The sequence below is a fragment of the Astyanax mexicanus genome, chromosome 21, assembly GCF_023375975.1.
Source record: "Astyanax mexicanus isolate ESR-SI-001 chromosome 21, AstMex3_surface, whole genome shotgun sequence".
NCBI classification, from domain to species: Eukaryota; Metazoa; Chordata; class Actinopteri; order Characiformes; family Acestrorhamphidae; genus Astyanax; species Astyanax mexicanus.
In genome coordinates this window covers 36,809,856-36,831,253 of record NC_064428.1, presented here as the reverse complement: position 1 = coordinate 36,831,253, position 21,398 = coordinate 36,809,856, and the positions used below count along the sequence as shown (strand labels likewise).

Genomic DNA, 21,398 nt, shown 5'->3' with positions numbered 1-21,398 from the left:
GTTTCCTGAAAAGCGCTAAAAAAAATAAAATGTATTATTATTATTATTATTATTATACTTGGCAACCAGGGTTTTGGCTCATATGACTCGAGGCAATTCCCATATTATACTCAGCAACCGGGGTGCTAGCAGATGCAGCTTGGGCTGATTGTCATATTATACTTGGCAACCAGGGTTTTGGCTCATGTGACTTGGACCAATTCTCATATTATATTCAGAAACTTGTTGCTTAGACTTATTGTCATGTGACTTGGGGGGGATATCCATATTACACTCAGCAACCGGGGTACTGGCACATACAGCTCGGGCCAATTGTCGTATTATACTTGGCAACCAGGCTGTTGGCACATTTGACCCAAACCAATTCCCATATTATATTTGGAAAAGTGTTGCTTAGACTTATTGTTCATGTGACTCGGGCAATATCCATATTACCATATAACCAGGGTGTTGACACATGCTGGTCAGGCAAATTGCCATATTATACTTGGCAACCAAAGTGTTGGCATATGGGGCTTTAGGCGAATATATATTGCCTTTTACCCTTCCCAACCAGGGAAGTGCCACAACTGTGTCTTGGGACAGTTCCCATATTATACTCTGCAGTAATATTGTTGAGTGCGTTAATTTCTAGGACAATATATTGTCCAGAAAATTGTTGATTGACGGGTCTATAAATGTGTGTGTGTGTGTGTGTGTGTGTGAGTGTGTGTGTGTTTGCCCTTTGCTCTAGGGTGCATTGATCTGAGCCGTTGGTGGAGTCCCACTGTGCAAAAGGACACTGGGCCAGATCCGTTTTGAATTGTGCCGGATCCGGGCCAGATCCCTTTTGCTATCTGGGGTGTGTATATATGTGTGTGTGTGTGTGTGTGTGTGTGTTGTTGGAACAGGCAGATCCAGACACTGGCAGGATGCAGCTGGACCTGCTGTGGATCACTGCTGCTCTTCTGGCCTCTGGACCAGTTCTAACACTATGTGCACCACTGTGAGTATATTATACCATATCATCACTATCCTATGAAAAACACTTATCTCCATTTTTGTCGATTTTTAGGTTTACTATATAATTTGAGCAGACAAACTGTCCCTCACACTGTAGCAAAATTTCTTGATGAACTGACCAATAGAAACTCTTTTTACAGTGATTTCAATTGAAAGTTTACAAGGTTTTTTCTCTCTCCTGTATAGTTGCTGTTTTGGAGATAAGTGTTTGTCATTGGACAGCAACGTTATATATACACACATATTATACCACATACACACATTTACTAAAAGTGACCCTAGGTCTTTTGGCTGCTTCTTATTTTCATTTTTGGATGTTGGATTGCGAAACGGTGCTCTTTAGGATGCATATAGTTTAAGATTAGATTAAGATTTTATAACCTAAGCTAGCTGAAGTGACTCAAGTCTGATTTTTTGCTCAATATGGCTCAGATCTGATTTTTTCTTAGATACGTATCCGATCCACAGACATGCATCTCTTGGTGCAGCTGTGCAGCTATAGCTGCAAAAAAAAAAAACAGCAAAAGCAAACCACCTGTTCTTTTTTCACCTCCTGGACCTGAGCATGAACTTCAGAGCAACTGTTTGCTGTTTCTCCACTCCAGCAAAAGATGCTCCACATATGAGCTGCTAACAAACTCATCCATTTCCCTTTATAAAGCTACGAGTCTCTGCTCTCTCTAATATGAGTGTTTTTGTTGTTGGTGAAGAAGGAGACGTTTATACAGGTATCAATGTGCAGCATGGGAGGCATTTCAGGGACAGATTCGTTCACATTACACACAGATACAGATCAGACGGTGTGAACCGTCAAGATAGACAAATCCGGTCTGAGCCAAAAATCCGATTTAAGCAACGTGGCTCATAATGTGAACGTGGCCAAGCTGGATTAGATCTATTAACTTATTATTTTGTGTTGGTCTATCCCTACTTGTGCACAGTGGTTGAGTAATAATGTTGTTTTCTTAGGTACTTGTTCTCAGCTCCTCAGGTGATGAGGGTGGGCACACAGGAGAAGGTGTTGGTGGAGGTTCAGGACTACACAGGCTCAGATTCTTTAAACGCAGAAATCAGAGTGATGAACTTTCCCCTTAAAGACAGAGAACTCACCAGTGCATCCGTGCAGCTGGAGCATGGCAACGGTTACCAAGCCCTCGTGAATATAACGGTGAGTCCTGCCTCTTCTACAGTAGATACAGAATCACCATCAACAGCACTGTAATCTGTTGTACCCGTACTGCTCTGTAATTAATCTACAGTTACAGTAGATACAGAATCACCAGCACCGTAATCTGTTGTAACCGTACTGCTCTGTAATTAATCTACAGTTACAGTAGATACAGAATCACCAGCACTGTAATCTGTTGTACCCATACTGCTCTTTAATTAATCTACAGTTACAGTAGATACAGAATCAACGGCACCGTAATCTGTTGTAACCGTACTGCTCTGTAATTAATCTACTGTTACAGTAGATACAGAATCACCAGCACTGTAATCTGTTGTTCCCATACTGCTCTGTATTTAATCTACATTTACAGTAGATACAGAATCACCAGCACCCTAATCTGTTGTACCCATACTGCTCTTTAATTAATCTACAGTTACAGTAGATACAGAATCACCAGCACCCTAATCTGTTGTACCCATACTGCTCTTTAATTAATCTACAGTTACAGTAGATACAGAATCACCAGCACCGTAATCTGTTGTACCCATACTGCCCTGTAATTAATCTACAGTTACAGTAGATACAGAATCACCAGCACCCTAATCTGTTGTACCCGTACTGCTCTGTAATTAATCTACAGTTACAGTAGATACAGAATCACCATCAACAGCACCGTAATCTGTTGTCCCGTACTGCTCTGTAATTAATCTACAGTTACAGTAGATACAGAATCACTAGCACTGTAATCTGTTGTACCTGTACTGCTCTGTAAATAATCTACTGTTACAGTAGATACAGAATCACCAGCACCGTAATCTGTTGTACCCATACTGCTCTTTAATTAATCTACAGTTACAGTAGATACAGAATCAACGGCACCGTAATCTGTTGTAACCATACTGCTCTGTAATTAATCTACATTTACAGTAGATACAGAATCACCAGCACCCTAATCTGTTGTACCCATACTGCTCTTTAATTAATCTACAGTTACAGTAGATACAGAATCACCAGCACCGTAATCTGTTGTACCCATACTGCCCTGTAATTAATCTACAGTTACAGTAGATACAGAATCACCAGTACCATAATCTGTTGTACCCATACTGCTCTGTAATTAATCTACAGTTACAGTAGATACAGAATCACCAGCACCCTAATCTGTTGTACCCGTACTGCTCTGTAATTAATCTACAGTTACAGTAGATACAGAATCACCATCAACAGCACCGTAATCTGTTGTACCCGTACTGCTCTGTAATTAATCTACAGTTACAGTAGATACAGAATCACCAGCACCGTAATCTGTTGTACCCATACTGCTCTTTAATTAATCTACAGTTACAGTAGATACAGAATCACCAGCACCGTAATCTGTTGTAACCATACTGCTCTGTAATTAATCTACATTTACAGTAGATACAGAATCACCAGCACCGTAATCTGTTGTACCCGTACTGCTCTGTAATTAATCTACAGTTACAGTAGATACAGAATCACCAGCACCGTAATCTGTTGTAACCATACTGCTCTGTAATTAATCTACAGTTATAGTAGATACAGAATCACCAGCACTGTAATCTGTTGTACCCGTACTGCTCTTTAATTAATCTACAGTTACAGTAGATACAGAATCACCAGCACTGTAATCTGTTGTACCCATACTGCCCTGTAATTAATCTACAGTTACAGTAGATACAGAATCACCATCAACAGCACCGTAATCTGTTGTACCCGTACTGCTCTGTAATTAATCTACATTTACAGTAGATACAGAATCACTAGCACTGTAATCTGTTGTACCCGTACTGCTCTGTAATTAATCTACAGTTACAGTAGATACAGAATCACCAGCACTGTAATCTGTTGTACCCGTACTGCTTTGTAATTAATCTACAGTTACAGTAGATACAGAATCACCAGCACTGTAATCTGTTGTACCCGTACTGCTCTGTAATTAATCTACAGTTACAGTAGATACAGAATCACCAGCCCTGTAATCTGTTGTACCCATACTGCCCTGTAATTAATCTACAGTTACAGTAGATACAGAATCACCAATACCGTAATCTGTTGTACCCATACTGCTCTGTAATTAATCTACAGTTACAGTACATACAGAATCACCAGCACTGTAATCTGTTGTGGCCGTACTGCTCTGTAATTAATCTACAGTTACAGTAGATACAGAATCACCAGCACCCTAATCTGTTGTACCCGTACTGCTCTGTAATTAATCTACAGTTACAGTAGATACAGAATCACCATCAACAGCACCGTAATCTGTTGTACCCGTACTGCTCTGTAATTAATCTACAGTTACAGTAGATACAGAATCACCAGCACTGTAATCTGTTGTACCTGTACTGCTCTGTAAATAATCTACTGTTACAGTAGATACAGAATCACCAGTACCGTAATCTGTTGTAACCATAGTGCTCTGTAATTAATCTACAGTTACAGTAGATACAGAATCACCAGTACCGTAATCTGTTGTACCCATACTGCTCTGTAATTAATCTACAGTTACAGTAGATACAGAATCACCAGCACTGTAATCTGTTGTGGCCGTACTGCTCTGTAATTAATCTACAGTTACAGTAGATACAGAATTGCCAGCAACCTAATCTGTTGTACCCGTACTGCTCTGTAATTAATCTACAGTTACAGTAGATACAGAATCACCATCAACAGCACCGTAATCTGTTGTACCCATACTGCTCTGTAATTAATCTACAGTTACAGTACTTACAGAATCACCAGCACTGTAATCTGTTGTGGCCGTACTGCTCTGTAATTAATCTACAGTTACAGTACTTACAGAATCACCAGCACTGTAATCTGTTGTACCCGTACTGCTCTGTAATTAATCTACAGTTACAGTAGATACAGAATCACCATCAACAGCACCGTAATCTGTTGTACCCGTACTGCTCTGTAATTAATCTACAGTTACAGTAGATACAGAATCACCAGCACTGTAATCTGTTGTACCTGTACTGCTCTGTAAATAATCTACAGTTACAGTAGATACAGACTCACCAGCACCATAATCTGTTGTACCCATACTGCTCTTTAATTAATCTACAGTTACAGTAGATACAGAATCACCAGCACCGTAATCTGTTGTAACCATACTGCTCTGTAATTAATCTACAGTTACAGTAGATATAGAATCACCAGCACCATAATCTGTTGTACCCATACTGCCCTGTAATTAATCTACAGTTACAGTAGATATAGAATCACCAGCACCGTAATCTGTTGTAACCATACTGCTCTGTAATTAATCTACAGTTACAGTAGATATAGAATCACCAGCACCATAATCTGTTGTACCCATACTGCTCTTTAATTAATCTACAGTTACAGTAGATACAGAATCACCAGCACCGTAATCTGTTGTAACCATACTGCTCTGTAATTAATCTACATTTACAGTAGATACAGAATCACCAGCACCCTAATCTGTTGTAACCATACTGCTCTGTAATTAATCTACAGTTACAGTAGATACAGAATCACCAGCACCCTAATCTGTTGTACCCATACTGCCCTGTAATTAATCTACAGTTACAGTAGATACAGAATCACCAGCACCGTAATCTGTTGTAACCATACTGCTCTGTAATTAATCTACAGTTACAGTAGATACAGAATCACCAGCACCCTAATCTGTTGTAACCATACTGCTCTGTAATTAATCTACAGTTACAGTAAATACAGAATCACCAGCCCTGTAATCACCGTAATTCCATTATTATTAACTTAATTGTAATTTCTTTTTCCTAGATTCCCTTTCGTGAAGATGTCTTCGACCCGGACACAGAGGAATATGTTTTTCTCAAAGCATCGATTGGTGGACACAACATGGAAAAGAGGGTGATGGTCTCTTTCCAGGCGGGCTATTTATTCATACAGACAGACAAGACAATATACACACCTGAAAGCACTGGTGAGCCTGGGTTACTTTTATTCATCTATTCAAATTATTTTATATTGCTTAATCCATCATCATACTATAGTGCTTGGAGGTTAATCAAATTGATTTGATTAATCGAATCAATTCAAATATTTGAATCTATTAAATTAACGAAATTATGTTAATTTATCGATTCGACTAATCGAATTGATTCGATTAATCACCTACTGTTTTGGTATGTAATGAAGATTGTAGATGTTTCTATAGAGATGTTGCCAAAACCTGTAAAATACAGTATAAGTAAAAGTTTGGACACAACTTAAACAACTTTCAGTGTTTTTTCATCATTTTTAAAAAGTTCTGCATCCAACCTATGAAGAGAAACATATGGAATTATTTTCTAAACAAAATTTTACTTTCTTCTTAGATTAGACAGTTTTGCACATCTCTGCTGGATTTTCTGGATTTTCTCAGTCAGTTTTATGAGGTAGAGTCACCTGGAATTTAGGCTTTCAGTTAACAGCTGTGCTGAACTCATCAAGAGTTAATTACTTAAATTTTTTGCCTCTTAATAAAGTGTTTGAGAGCATCAGTTAAAGTAAAGTAGTGAAGAGGTAGAGTTACAGGTATACAGTGAATAGTGAATATTTGAGTAATGTTCTAATCCAGATTATGAGAAGCAACAACTACTCAACTAAGTGAAGAAACAAAATATTTAGACGACTTTCAAGAACTTTGAAAAAACATCAAAAACATTATAACGATGGAACTGGCACTTATCAGGATGGAAGAGCGAGAGTTTCCTTTGTTGTACAGGATAAATTCATCAGAGTTACCAGCTTTAGAAACCGCTAAAAGTTAACAGCTCCCCAGATAAGAGCCCTTAAATGCTTCTTCACAGAGTAATTTGGTTTATTTAATATTTTTAATTTACTACATGATTCTTTATGTGTCTTTCCATATTTTTACATTTGATCTTCCGTCTGTTCATCTGTCCGTCTCCTCCAGTGAGATACAGAGTGTTTCCCATGAGTCTGGACGGGAAGCAAATAACAAGCCCTGCTATTGTGGAGATCATGGTGAGTTTTAGTGAGCTGTGGATTAAATCCTATAACAGTGAGGAGTTGATAATGAAGGTCAGTCAGTGTTTAATGTGGTTTCTGATGTTTGTAGACTCCAGAAGGAATCGTCATTCAGAGTGTTCAGTACTCTCTGCTCCGTACCCTGAAATCAGAGTATAAACTGGGCAACCCGACCAGGTCAGTTTACGTCTTTCCACCCATTCTTCTTTTTTCCACCTGTTCTCGGGCTCCCTATCTTCTTATCAGGGCGTTTTTTTCCCGGTCGTGTCCCAATTCACCCGACGGGGCAGTGGTAGTGTATTGGACCGCGACCCTGACGGCATGGGTTTGATCCCGCGTGAGGAGCGGTGTGTGTACTCTCAACTGTTCTGCAATTGGGTTCAACAACCCTCTGGGCTGGAGAGCTACTAGTCTGTAGCAGCACTCCATCCCATTACACTACATTTCACTTAATGTTCTAATCCAGATTATGAGAAGCAAGAACTACTCAACTAAGTGAAGAACAAAATATTTAGACGAATTTCAAGAACTTTGAAAGTATCCTCAGGTGCAAGCATTGTCAAAGACGATCAAAAACATTATAATGATGGAACTGGCACTCATCAGGACCACCCCAAGTAAGGATAGAAGAGTGAAAGTTTCCTCTGTTACAGGATAAATTCATTAGAGTGACCAGCCTCAGAAACCACTAAAAGTTAACGGCTCCCCAGAGCTGTGGCTCACAGTGTATTTCATTTCACAAAACAGAATTTTTTTTTTTTGTGGCCACGTAATGGTTTGGAAAATATCTGCCCCGCGGCCAAACATAATTGCCGGCTCAACAGTTTTTTTCATTTGTTAATCTCAGTTAAAGTAGCTGGGTTCACTATTTATATTAATGCAAAACGTTTTTTTTTTTTTTGTTTTTCTGTGTTTGAAGCCCTGGAATCTGGAAAATAGTGGCGAGTTTTAAGGAGAGCCGTTACCAGAATTTCACAGCAGAGTTTGAGGTCAAAGAGTACGGTAAGAAATCACCAAATCACCACTGTAAGGGCTCACACAGAGAGGGAATTGAACCCAGGGATCACAGCACCACCTCCTAACTGAGTGAGACACCTAAGAGGGTTAATAGAAGTTCATTGAACCTTGCTGTTAGATGAGTGTTCTACCACTCGTCTGCCAAAGCAGGTTCGTGTAAAGTTGCGAGGACATGCTTGAAAGGGGGTGGACACTAAAAATGGGTGGAAAACCAAAAAAAAAAAAAGCCCACAACCAATGTGGGGATTTTGGTGGGAAAAAGAAGAAAGGATGCCAGGAGGAAGCTGGATTTTCCAGCAGGAAGGAAAAATAGACAAATATAACAAAAACAGCTCCTCCAACAAACAAAGAAACTGAAGAAATAAAAATGGTTAAACACTCTCTTTGGTTAAGAGAGTAAATCAAAGAAAGAAAAGGGGTTCAAGAGACCTGAGAGCTGGAAAGGAAAAAGCTGCATGGTCCTCCCTCTTTTAAAGGGACGCCACAGGTGTTGCTGGTTAGACTTGATTGCATCTAGAAGCCACCTGTTGCCCCCCTCTGGTGGCCGGAGGCCGCATAGCCCTGCAGCCAGCCCTTACAGTGATAAAGTGTTCAAGACCCAACAAATATTTAGGTTTGCTTGCAAAATAGTTTAGTGCTGTCAATCGATTAATCACAGCAATATTCTGTGACTATCTGTGATTAATCGCACTTGTTCTTCTTAAGACGCAAGTTTTTATAGTGGATATTTAAATGTAAATAAAAGAATGAATGTAAGAAATGTAAAATGTAATTATATTTATGTTAGTGGTGTCAATTAAAATAGTATATAAACTAGTATAAACTTGTATGTTTGAGGGGAGATAAAGCCAACGTGGAATAAAGAATGCATAATAAATTCGATAGAGGAAACGTTTTTTTTTACTTTATTATAAACAGCTCAGCTTGGTTGTAAGGATTTCTGAATTAAATCTTAATTAGCTGAGGATAAAAGAGCGTTTTCACATAGTTTCTATGATCTGGATCAGTTGGTGAGTTCATTTATTTGAAGCGTTTTTCCTCTGTTTGGTTTGGTTTCACACAGGTATAAACCTAAACGCACCAAAATGTGCACCAATAAACCATGCGAGCACATCGACTCCCCTGATTGGTCAGAGGTGTCATATAAACATAGTGAGAGCATTCTGTGTTCCGGCGCGTATACCTGTATGTCTGTGCAGTGTGAAGCTGCTTTAACACACATGTAGTAAATGGAGAGTCACGGATGTGAGCAGTGAACGCAGCACAGACCGCGCATGTAAACAGCATGGAGCAGCAGCAGAAACAGTGTTTGTTTATAGCAGTATACTATCTGTCTAATATATCAGATTAAACTGCACCTTATCAGCAGTTTAGCTTTATTAAAAAGTTTGTTTGGGACCAGACTGAGACCAAAATTCATGTGTTGGGTGGGGGTGGGGCAGATTAAGGCGGAAGTTGAGGTCAAAACTTGGTGGTGTATTTAATTGTGTTAAAAAAATAAGGGCTCTTAGAGGCTAATTGTAGGTAGTGTACCTCCTGGTGAGAGATTGTTGATTGCTAGATATGCCTCTATACTGCAGTTTAATATATACTGTAATATATCAGTATTATGTATTGCATTTGGTTTGGAGATAATGAAGCTCTGCCTCCACTTTTCAGTTCTACCCAGTTTTGAAATAAAGCTGGAACCTGAGGATCCTGATAAAACCTTCTTCCATGTAAATGATGAGTCTTTCACTGTTAACATTAAGGCCAGGTAAGAACTGATCCACACACTCAGCAGTCCTTTTAGTCCTTTTAGTCTTAATTTAAAATAAAGGTTTATATTTATCATTCATTATTCCCGATGTGCTGTACAGTTTTAATCCTTTCACTCTGTTTGTTGTTTGCTGTTATTCAGGTATTTATTCGGTCAGGATGTCGTAGGCACTGCTTTCGTAGTGTTCGGTGTTTTAATCGACAATAAAAAGACGAGCCTGCGGAGTTCCCTCAGCAGAGTTTCTGTAAGTCCACCGTCGTAAAACAATTTATAAACATTTTCTGCTCTCATTTCTGCTCTGATTTCAAGTTAGCATGCTAACATGTGACACAAACAGACCATTTTACACGGCTAACATGGCATTAGCAGACAGCTATCTGCCTGATTCCACATCACTAGCACAGAGTTAGCACACCAACTACTGGCCTCGTCCCATATCACTACCACAGAGTTAGCACACCAACTCCTGGCCTCGTCCCAAATCACTACCACAGAGTTAGCACACCAACTACTGGCCTCGTCCCAAATCACTACCACAGAGTTAGCACACCAACTACTGGCCTCGTCCCAAATCACTACCACAGAGTTAGCACACCAACTACTGTCCTCGTCCCAAATCACTACCACAGAGTTAGCACACCAACTACTGGCCTCGTCCCAAATCACTACCACAGAGTTAGCACACCAACTACTGACCTCGTCCCATATTACTACCACAGAGTTAGCACACCAACTATAGGCCTCGTCCCAAATCACTACCACAGAGTTAGCACACCAACTATAGGCTTCGTCCCAAATCACTACCACAGAGTTAGCACACCAACTATAGGCCTCGTCCCAAATCACTACCACAGAGCACACCAACACCAAATCACTTCCACAGAGTTAGCACGCCAACTATAGGCCTTGTCCCAAATCACTACCACAGAGTTAGCACACCAACTCCTGGCCTCGTCCCAAATCACTACCACAGAGTTAGCACACCAACTACTGACCTCGTCCCAAATCACTACCACAGAGTTAGCACGCCAACTATAGGCCTCGTCCCATATCGCCACCACAGAGTTAGCACACCAACAACTGGCCTCGTCCCAAATCACTACCACAGAGTTAGCACACCAACCACTGGCCTTGTCCCAAATCACTTCCACAGAGTTAGCACACCAACTACTGGCCTCGTCGCAAATCACTACCACAGAGTTAGCACACCAACTACTGGCCTCGTCCCAAATCACTACCACAGAGTTAGCACACCAACTACTGGCCTCATCCCAAATCACTATCACAGAGTTAGCACACCAACTACTAGCCTCGTCCCAAATCACTACCACAGAGTTAGCACACCAACTACTGTCCTCGTCCCAAATCACTACCAAACAGTTAGCATACCAACTACTGGCCTCGTCCCAAATCACTACCACAGAGTTAGCACACCAACTACTGGCCTCGTCCCAAATCACTACCAAACAGTTAGCACACCAACTACTGGCCTCGTCCCAAATTACTACCACAGAGCACACCAACACCAAATCACTTCCACAGAGTTAGCACGCCAACTATAGGCCTTGTCCCAAATCACTACCACAGAGTTAGCACGCCAACTATAGGCCTTGTCCCAAATCACTACCACAAAGTTAGCACACCAACTACTGGCCTCGTCCCAAATCGCTACCACACCAACTACTGGCCTCGTTCCATATCACTACCACAGAGTTATCACTCCAAATACTGGCCTCGTCCCAAATCACTACCACAGAGTTAGTACACCAACTACTGGCCTTGTCCCAAATCACTACCACAGAGTTAGCACACCAGCTACAGGCCTCGTCCCAAATCGCTACCACACCAACTACTGGCCTCGTCCCAAATCACTACCACAGAGTTAGCACACCAACCACTGGCCTTGTCCCAAATCACTTCCACAGAGTTAGCACACCAACTACTGACCTTGTTGTATGGTTAATGTTCTTGTAGCATGGTTTAGCCTTGTGATGTAAAAAGGCTAATCTATCTACTGTAAGTGAATTCAGGCCTCTGATTTTTGCTCAGATACAAAATGGGGAAGGCCAGGCAGTGCTCACCAAACAACACATTACCAATACCTTCCCCAATATCGACGAACTCGTGGGTAAAGCGCTGTACGTAACGGTCAGTGTGCTCACTGACACCGGTGAGTAAAATGCTAAAGTGATTTTTGTTCTATAAATAAAGCAGTTGTTGAATTCACAGACCCAGACCTGTAATTTGTTAATTAATCACATTAATAAGATAACATGATATAACCTTAACCATACCTGTTTGTGTTTCAGGAAGTGAAATGGTGGAGGCGGAGAGAAGGGGGATTTATATAGTGAAATCACCATATACCATTCACTTTACAAAAACACCCAAATACTTTAAACCGGGAATGCCCTTTGATTTCATGGTACAGAATCATCACTTCATCTTCCTTTCAGCTACTGTAGAGATACAGTACCAGTCAAAAGTTTGGACTTTAATTTCAGTGTTTTTTTATTATTTCATTTTAAAATATGTAATTGTTTATTAAACAAAAAAAGTGTTAAACAGGCCAGAATATGTTTTGTATATATGTAATTGTTTGAGGTAGAGTCACCTGGAATTTAGGCTTTCAGTTAACAGCTGTGCTGAACTCATCAAGAGTTAATTACTTGAATTTCTTGTCTCTTAATAAAGTGTTTGAGAGCATCAGTTAAAGTAAAGTAGTGAAGAGGTAGAGTTACAGGTATACAGTGAATAGTGAATATTTATAGAGTGATGTTCTAATCCAGATTATGAGAAGCAAGAACTACTCAACTAAGTAAAGAAAATAAAAAAGTTACAATTAATTCAACCCAAAAAAGAAGAATTTCAAGAAGTATCCTCAAGTGAAGTCACATCAAAGACCAAAAATCCTTATAGTGATGAAACTGGCACTCATCAGGTCTGCCCCAGGAAAGAAAAAGCAAGAGTTTCCTCTGTTGCACAGAATTCTGTTGCAAGTTCATCAGAGTTGCCAGCTGTAGAAACTGCAAGTTAGTATTCCTTTCACTATTTTACTTAACGATGTAATTTGTTTTAATTCATAATTTAAATGAGTTTATTATTAATCTACATTGCAGAACATTTTACAATAAAGAAAAAACACTGAATTTAAGGTGTTTCCCATATTTTGAGAACTTTTAACAGGTACTGTATTTAGTATTGTTTTATAAGGTTCTCTTTTATTGTATCACTCTGTAATTTTTGTCCATTTCTAACAGGTTTATGTAACAAACCCTGATGGTACGCCGGCGGGGAAGCTGGATGTAATGGCGATTTCAGGAGATGAAAAAGTGTGCTCCAAAACTGATGAAAACGGTCTCGTCAAGCTGACCATCAACACCAAGAAAGCCTCTTCCAGTCTGGATATCACTGTAAACCTCGCTCTGTTAAACTTCCAGCTCTAAAGCTTCTCCTTCCTCTAAAACAGGAAATATCACAATATCCATTAACACATTAACAATACGATTACAGCACTACTGCAGAGACCAACACAGATTCAGATACATGAGCTCATTTCACTGGGGCTATCAATTTAACATGTTAATAGTGGTTAATTAATCCCAGAAAAAATGATGCGTACCTTCCAGCGCTACACATCCATTCGATCAGTATAACCTGATAAAAAAAACCAGTGAGACGACTCTGAGACGATAACTGAAGACCATAATATCAAACAGCAGAACTTACTTTATATTATTAGCTTGGAAAACAATCAGTTAGCATCAAGGCTAACATGCTCCAAGCATACTGCTAAATTCGGCTGTTAGTTAGCAAGTCGCTAGCTGTTCTCAAACATCAGCCAGTAATCCAGCTCAAAAAATAGCTTTTAATGATATGGCCTTCATAATAAAAGCCCAGGGCAGCTCATAGTAATAATAAATATATTTTGATATTTCAGCAATACGTTACGTTTTACGTAATAAAAAATATATATATTTTGTATTATTATTTATTTATTTATTTATTTTATTACGTAAAAGTTTGATCAAAATATGCTGAAATATAATATATATATATATATATATATATATATATATATACACACACATTATTTTTTTTTTTATTATTGCCAGGAGCTCTTTTGCAAACTTCAAATGTGCAGAAATGTTTTTTTGGACAGCAGTGTCTTCCTCCGCGGTGTCCTCCCATTAACTCCATTCTTGTTTAATTTTTTTTTCTTATTGTTGATTTGTCAACAAAAATGTCAGCATGTGCCAGAGATTTCTGAATTCAGTCTTCAGCTGACACTCTAGGATTCTTCCTCACCTCATTGATCATTCTGCGCTGTGCTCTTGCAGTCACCTTTACAGGACTTTACTATGCCTATGGAAAGTAGCAACAGTGCTGAACTTTCTCCTCTTTTGTGTGAGGCAAAACTGTTGTGTGTTTTAATTGGGCAGGGCAGCTTTAAACAAACACATCCTATCTCATCACATTGATTGGACTCCAGCTTATGCAGAAATCCAAGTAATCCCAAAGGGTTCACATACTTTTTCTTGCAACTGTATACAGCACTGTACATTTTAAATAAAACAGAAATCATACTCGTTAAAACGAAATAGAAACAGGACTAGACTGTGTCAGGCTGTACTGTATGACATGTAAAATGTGTCTTCAGTTTAATTTTGTATTTTTTGTCTATCTAACTATTTTTTTACGCTTCTTAAAGGTGCGTTCGGTTACAAAAATACTGTCGGAAATACCGTCGGAAAACAGGATGACAGCACAGGCGTACCAGGGGAAAGCTGGCTCTCAGAACTACCTGCACATCAACATACCTGGAGGACTTTTAAAAGTCGGGGATTCGTCTACATTCAATCTTAATGTTGGGACCAGTCCAGGTGCAGGAAAACAAGACTTTAGTGTTCTGGTACGCAATTTATCACATAACACGTATTTACAGTACACACTGTACACTATACACTGTACATACACACTATACATAACTAAAAAAGTGTAAAGAGGAATGCTGATGATGGTGATTGGCCTGTTTGTGATGTAGATTCTCAGTAAGGGGCGGATCATAAAGGCGCTGAAATACGTGAAGAGTGATCACTCAGTGTTGGCCGTTCAGATCAGCATCACTAAGGAGATGCTGCCCTCGTTCCGGGTGGTGGCGTATTATCACGTGGGAAGTGCAGAGGTGGTGGCGGACTCGGTCTGGGTGGATGTGAAGGACACGTGTATGGGGACGGTAGGTCAACTTCTCTAATTCTAATTCTGATCAGCAAATGAGAAATTAGCCCTCAGATCTACAACCCCGAATCAGAAGGACAAAAGGACAGCATGGGAAATGCTTTAACTGCTTTAACTTTTATTTGATTGCATACGGAATGAACCTAAGATATATAATTGAATCAGTTTCCTCTGCTGAGAAGCGTTTGTTTGTTGGACACTTCTAGGTAGCTGCACCGTTAAAATACCAATCCTGACTCTTAAAGGGAATGATGAGCGAGAGACCATGATTAATTAAGAGAATTAGTACATGACTTTTGAACATGCCTTTTCGAATCACACAAGGTGTAATTTTCCCGCCTATACGATAACAGAGACACACTGACACGCCCTAAATCAAACTGCACAGTTAACAGCTCACCTATAGATCGCTAAAATAGGGTCCATGGTCTTAAAGGCAGCTTGTGGACACTTCCACTAGAGGGCAACTCAGGTGTCTGATGTTGCCCCAAGGCAATTATGCCTTGCCCCTAAACCCATACATCACCCAGTGCCCCTCCCAACAAACTACAGCTCACATTATTTTGCTTTTTTTTTATTTGAGCTGAGGGTGGAGCAAAAATCAGGGCCAGGGTTTGTACGGTCATGAAAAATCTGAAAAAGTCATGTAACTTGAAAATAGCAATTTCCATGCCTGGATAAGTTTTGGAAAAATAAAAATACCCAGAATTTTTTGGAAAAGTCATGGAAATTTGGTCTACAAATCTTTGTTTCTATTCATCAACAGAGAAAATCTATTTTGAGCTAACGAATAGATCAGCTCAGAGTTAATTCAGTAATTTAGCTCTACGCAATGGAGATCTCAGGATCTGACACACATTTTATTATTAAGGATTGTGTGTCAGATTCATTTTAGACCTACTCTAATCAATTTTAACTATAGTTTTAGTAGATTTTTTGGTTTTATTGTCCATGTTTGCACTGATGTGAAAATATGGTCATGAAAATTTGCCTTGAAGGCATGGAAAAGTCATGAAAAAATCATGGAAATGTATTGGTTAAAAAGTGTATAAACCCTGCAGGGGGTTTAGATACCCATTAAAGCGATGCTGATCTCAGATGAACTCTGCAGGACTAGGTAGCAGACTTTGTCTGAGGGAGGGATCTGTGACCTAGTTAGCAGATGAAAGTCAGGAGATGTAAATACTTTCAACTAATGAGTTTTGTGCTTCTATCTAGCTTAACATTAATGTGTTAATCACTGAGCGTAAACATGGGCTAGGAACAGCTTATTTGCATAAAAGTGACTATCTATCTATCTATCTATCTATCTATCTATCTATCTATCTATCTATCTATCTATCTATCTATCTATCTATCTATCTATCTATCTATCTATCTATCAGTAGTGTGAGAGAATAGGGAGCAGTGAACTACAGAATCTACATGGAACCCTTTTAAACCCTAGCCTACTTATTGTGTTATTATTACTAATATAGAAACTATTGTAATTATGTATGGTGGAAATCCTCAGGGTTCAATTGTAGGACCTATAAAACTGTGAAAACTACAGTGAAAGATTTTACAAATACAAACAAATCTTATGTTGTTAAAATTAGAGGTAATTTTTGTATATATTGATATTTTAGTGCATTGTCGGAGTTAATCTAGTTTGAGAACCACTGGTCTAATTCATGCATAAACGTCTACACTTACAATTCTTTGCTAACTCTCTCTATCGGTGTTTTTCTGAAAGCTGGAAGTGAGTGTAGAGAATGCAGCCTTCATGCCCACTCAGTCGTTTACTCTGAAGATCACCGGTGATCCCGGGGCGAAGGTCGGGCTGGTGGCCGTGGATAAGGGGGTCTACGTCCTCAACAACAAGAACCGACTCAACCAGAAGAAGGTCAGTAAAACTACCAGCTAAACCTGTATCAATAAATAATGAGATACCACTTAAAAATGATGAGTTTCTTTGATTTTACCAAATTAAAAACCTCTGGAATATAATCAAGAGGAAGATGGATGATCACAAACCATCAAACCACCAAACTGAACTGCTTGAATTTTTGCACCAGGAGTAAAGCAGCATAAAGTTATCCAAAAGCAGTGTGTAAGACTGGTGGAGGAGGAGAACATGATGCTAAGATGCATGAAAAAAACTGTGATTTTAAAACATCACTTCAGTTTCTGAATCAGTTTCTCTGATTTTGCTATTTATAGGTTTATGTTTGAGTAAAATGAACATTGTTGTTTTATTCTATAAACTACAGACAACATTTCTCCCAAATTCCACATAAAAATATATTGTCACTTAGAGCATTTTAGAGCAAGTTCATATTCATAAAGTTTTAAGAGTTCAGAAATCAATATTTGGTGGAATAACCCTGGTTTTTAATCACAGTTTTTTTCATGCATCTTGGCATCATGTTCTCTTTCTCCACCAGTCTTACACACTGCTTTTGGATAACTTTATGCTGCTTTACTCCTGGTGCAAAAATTCAAGCAGTTCAGTTTGGTGGTTTGATGGCTTGTGATCATCCATCTTCCTCTTGATTATATTCCAGAGGATTTTAATTTGGTTTAATTGTTTTTTTAGAGCTGTATTCTGGTTTGTTTAGCTTTTTTATGTTTAATAAGTTAATAATCAGTTTTGGATTTTCTTATAACACTTCTATCTTGTTCCTCATTGATAGATCTGGGACATCGTGGAGAAGAATGATATAGCCTGCACTGCAGGAAGTGGTAAAGACAGTATGGGGGTTTTCTACGATGCAGGACTGACGTTTCACTCGGACACAGCAGGAGGCACCGCTGAAAGAACAGGTACTGTGATTTTTAGTTAGATATTTTAACAGTAATTATTTACTGGATGCTAAATATTAAATATGTTAGAAGTTAACATTTGTAATAAAGTGTTTGAACGATCCAGCTCCTCTAAAAGTGCTGCAGTTTTCAGTCTGTGACAAATTCCTCATAGTTACACATGCGATACTGTGGAGCAAAAAATGTTAAAATACCCAAAAAACTGCAAATATCTTCATCATACAACAGAATTTAAGGAATATTAACTTTTTAAAGATAATTTTACTGTAGAGTAACACTGCGCATTATAAGCGCACTGATATTTTATGATTTTATTCCATAACAATTAAACCTATTTTAGGCATAAGCAACTTTTACATTTTTAATATCTAAGCACCTTCAGACAGCCTGCACCTATTTTACCTTATCTCATTTATTCTTAATTTTTATTTCTAATTTTAGTTCTTCTCTTAGTTCTTTATTTCCTATTTTAATTAATTTATTTTTATTTATTTTCTATTATTATTTTCTTTTGTTATTTGTTATTTTTATTATTATTATTATTATTATTATTATTATTATTATTATTATTATTATTATTATTATTATTATTATTATTTTATTATTATTTTTTACTATGTTAAAGTTAGTTTTAGCTTAATTTTAATTATTTATTGTTGTATTAATCTTATCTTATTTTAATCTTAATTTCTTATCAGTTAAACCAAGTTTTTTATTATTTTATTATCTTTATTCATATTTTATTTTTATCTTTAATTTTTAATTTTTATTTTGTTTTTAAAATGATTAAATGTAGTTATTATTTTATTGTCATGTCAATCCCTGTATTTGTTAAAATGAGGGTTGCCTTTAAAGTACTTTAGAGTCAAAATAAAGGTTGATTGATTGATTTAATTGATAAATGTATTATTTCATGTTGCACACTAATTATATAAAATAAAATTTTATTTTTGTTTGGTTTTGTTCTGTTTTTCCATTGGTAAAGGTTACTCCTGCCCCACTGCATCAAAAAGAAAACGACGAGAGATCACCAAAGCACAGCTCAGAGAAACCTTGGGTCAGTAAAAATGATAGTTATAATTAATATTATTACTGTAATGTTTTTTTTTTATTTTTTTAGTGTATCATAAGTATCAGAGTACTAACCGGATACCCCTATTAAGAGGGCATCCCTCAGCCCAGTATAGTGAGTGAATATCAAAACACTAACCAAATACCCCTCTCGAGAGTACCTAACTCTGTCCAGTGCGAAGAGTATTAACACACCAACTGGATACCCCTCTTAAAAGTACCTTTTATACCCTTAGCATGTTTACTTAATACCTAAATATTAGGGGTGTGTTTAAAAAATCTTGCCTTTTCAAATAAAACATTATATTTTAGAGAAGCTAAACTAAAGTTAGCCACAAGTTTTATTTCTCACTCAGAGGTACTAAAGCTAGATAAACATGATGTGTCTTGTTTTTAATACATTTATATTTCACTCACGTTCAGAGAACTAGAAGCTAGCGTTAGCATTTTCCTCAAGCTTCTGTTCCACCTTTTCACCATTCCACCTTAAATTCCACCTTAAATGCAGTTTCAAAACATGCTGTAGTTTAAGAAATGCTAACGTTAGCGGCAAGTTTCATTTTTTCTTTCACTCAAAGTCTCTAAAGCCTGCTAGAGTAGTTAAACAAGAAGTGTCTCATTTGTAGTAAAAAATTGAAGATTTTTTTTTTGTTCCACCTTAAATGTAGCCCAAATTTTTTTTAGAGTAGTTACTTTTTTATATTAAATTCAAAGTTTGTTTTTTTTTGGACATGTTAAATAATAATAATAAATATAGTAATAAATCATTATTATTGTTACTGTACTGGATTATTTCCTAATTTATTCATGTAGAATTACAACATTAGTTACTTAAAGTTCTTTTTTTATATCCAAAGAAATCCTGTAATTGTAGATGAATGAAGTTAATTCTGTAAATAAGCCTCAGTAAATATACATATTAATCATTTTATGAGTCAGTACAGAAAATATGACACGTTTTGTTCCTTTAAAGAACCTTTAAAACTCATGGTAAGTTTTTTCCTGTAAATTAAAGCAATGCAAAATTTAATTAGCGTATTTTTGTAAGGTTTAATATTTGATGTTGTCTCTCTGCTCCTCACCCGGTGTTTGGTACAGTGGGTCAGTACAGCGAGGGCGTGAGGCAGTGCTGTCTGGACGGGTTGGTGGAGAATCGGTTGGGCTACACCTGCGAGCGCAGAGCCGAGTACGTGGAAGACGGTAAAGAATGCCGCGACGCTTTTCTCGAATGCTGCAAAAAACTCGCCCAGACCAGAAAGGAGCTGGTTCAGGAGGAGCTCATACTCGCCAGAAGTAAGAAACATCCGCTACTACATTAAAATTCACTTACACTCAGAGTTCACTTCAGTTTCTGAATCAGTTTCTCTGATTTTGCTATTTATAGGTTTATATTTGAGTAAAATGAACATTGTTGTTTTATTCTATAAACTACAAACAACATTTCTCCTAAATTCCAAATAAACATATTTTAATTTAGAGCATTTATTTACAGAAAATGAGAAATGGCTGAAATAACAAAAATCTCATATCTCAAATAATGCAAAGAAAACAAGTTCATATTCATAGTTTTTCAAGTTTTAAGAGTTCAGAAATCAATATTTGGTGGAATAACCCTGGTTGGTTTTTAATCACAGTTTTTTGTCATGCATCTTGGCATCATGTTCTCCTCCACCAGTCTTACACACTGCTTTTGGATAACTTTATGCTGCTTTACTCCTGGTGCAAAAAATCAAGCAGTTCAGTTTGGTGGTTTGATGGTTTGTGATCATCCATCTTCCTCTTGATTATATTGGTAATTTGGTAAAATCAAAGAAACTTTTTAAGTGGTCTCTTATTTTTTTTTTCCAGAGCTGTATTGTCCCAGAAAGTATTGTGATAAACAATATTATTGATAGCCAAAAATTAAACATTATATATTGTAATACATAATATTTAATATTTAATTTAGTAATTATTTAGTAAACCAAACAGAATATGTTTTATATTTTGTATTTTCTCAGTCAGTTTCATGAGTTAGAATCACCTGGAATTCAGGCTTTCAGTTAACAGCTTTTATAAACCATTTATAAACCATTAATAAGGGTAGTCTTATTTTAAAGTGGTACCCTATTTTTTGGTACCTATGCATCTTTTCATTGATACAGTCTGGACTGAAGACTCTGGACCTATTCGTCAATAAATCACACTGTATTCATAACTGGAGAAACTGTGAAAAACTGCCAAAGAAAGCAGCGATTCTCCTATAACACATTTATAACACTCTGGTGGAAACCCTTATGACCCTTATGCATCTTATAACCCAACACCAGCAGGGTGAATAAGGGTCTTCAC

General features: G+C 37.7%; 1 protein-coding gene across 1 annotated transcript in view; it reads left to right on the top strand.

The window, feature by feature from the left end:
* The first annotated feature begins 863 nt into the window (after positions 1-863).
* LOC103023561 (complement C3) overlaps positions 864-21,398 on the top strand; it is a 68,147-nt gene continuing 47,612 nt past the window's right edge. Inside the window, exons 1-17 of the mRNA XM_049469867.1 lie at positions 864-985; positions 1,972-2,170; positions 5,966-6,128; positions 7,104-7,174; positions 7,269-7,354; positions 8,097-8,179; positions 9,854-9,950; positions 10,095-10,197; positions 12,003-12,123; positions 12,263-12,378; positions 13,214-13,366; positions 14,665-14,865; positions 14,998-15,189; positions 16,927-17,076; positions 17,867-17,996; positions 18,982-19,053; positions 20,166-20,360. Coding sequence (XP_049325824.1) covers positions 912-985; positions 1,972-2,170; positions 5,966-6,128; positions 7,104-7,174; positions 7,269-7,354; positions 8,097-8,179; positions 9,854-9,950; positions 10,095-10,197; positions 12,003-12,123; positions 12,263-12,378; positions 13,214-13,366; positions 14,665-14,865; positions 14,998-15,189; positions 16,927-17,076; positions 17,867-17,996; positions 18,982-19,053; positions 20,166-20,360 — 2,206 coding nt within the window. The 5' untranslated portion in view covers positions 864-911. The remainder of the gene's footprint in view (positions 986-1,971; positions 2,171-5,965; positions 6,129-7,103; positions 7,175-7,268; positions 7,355-8,096; positions 8,180-9,853; positions 9,951-10,094; positions 10,198-12,002; positions 12,124-12,262; positions 12,379-13,213; positions 13,367-14,664; positions 14,866-14,997; positions 15,190-16,926; positions 17,077-17,866; positions 17,997-18,981; positions 19,054-20,165; positions 20,361-21,398) is intronic.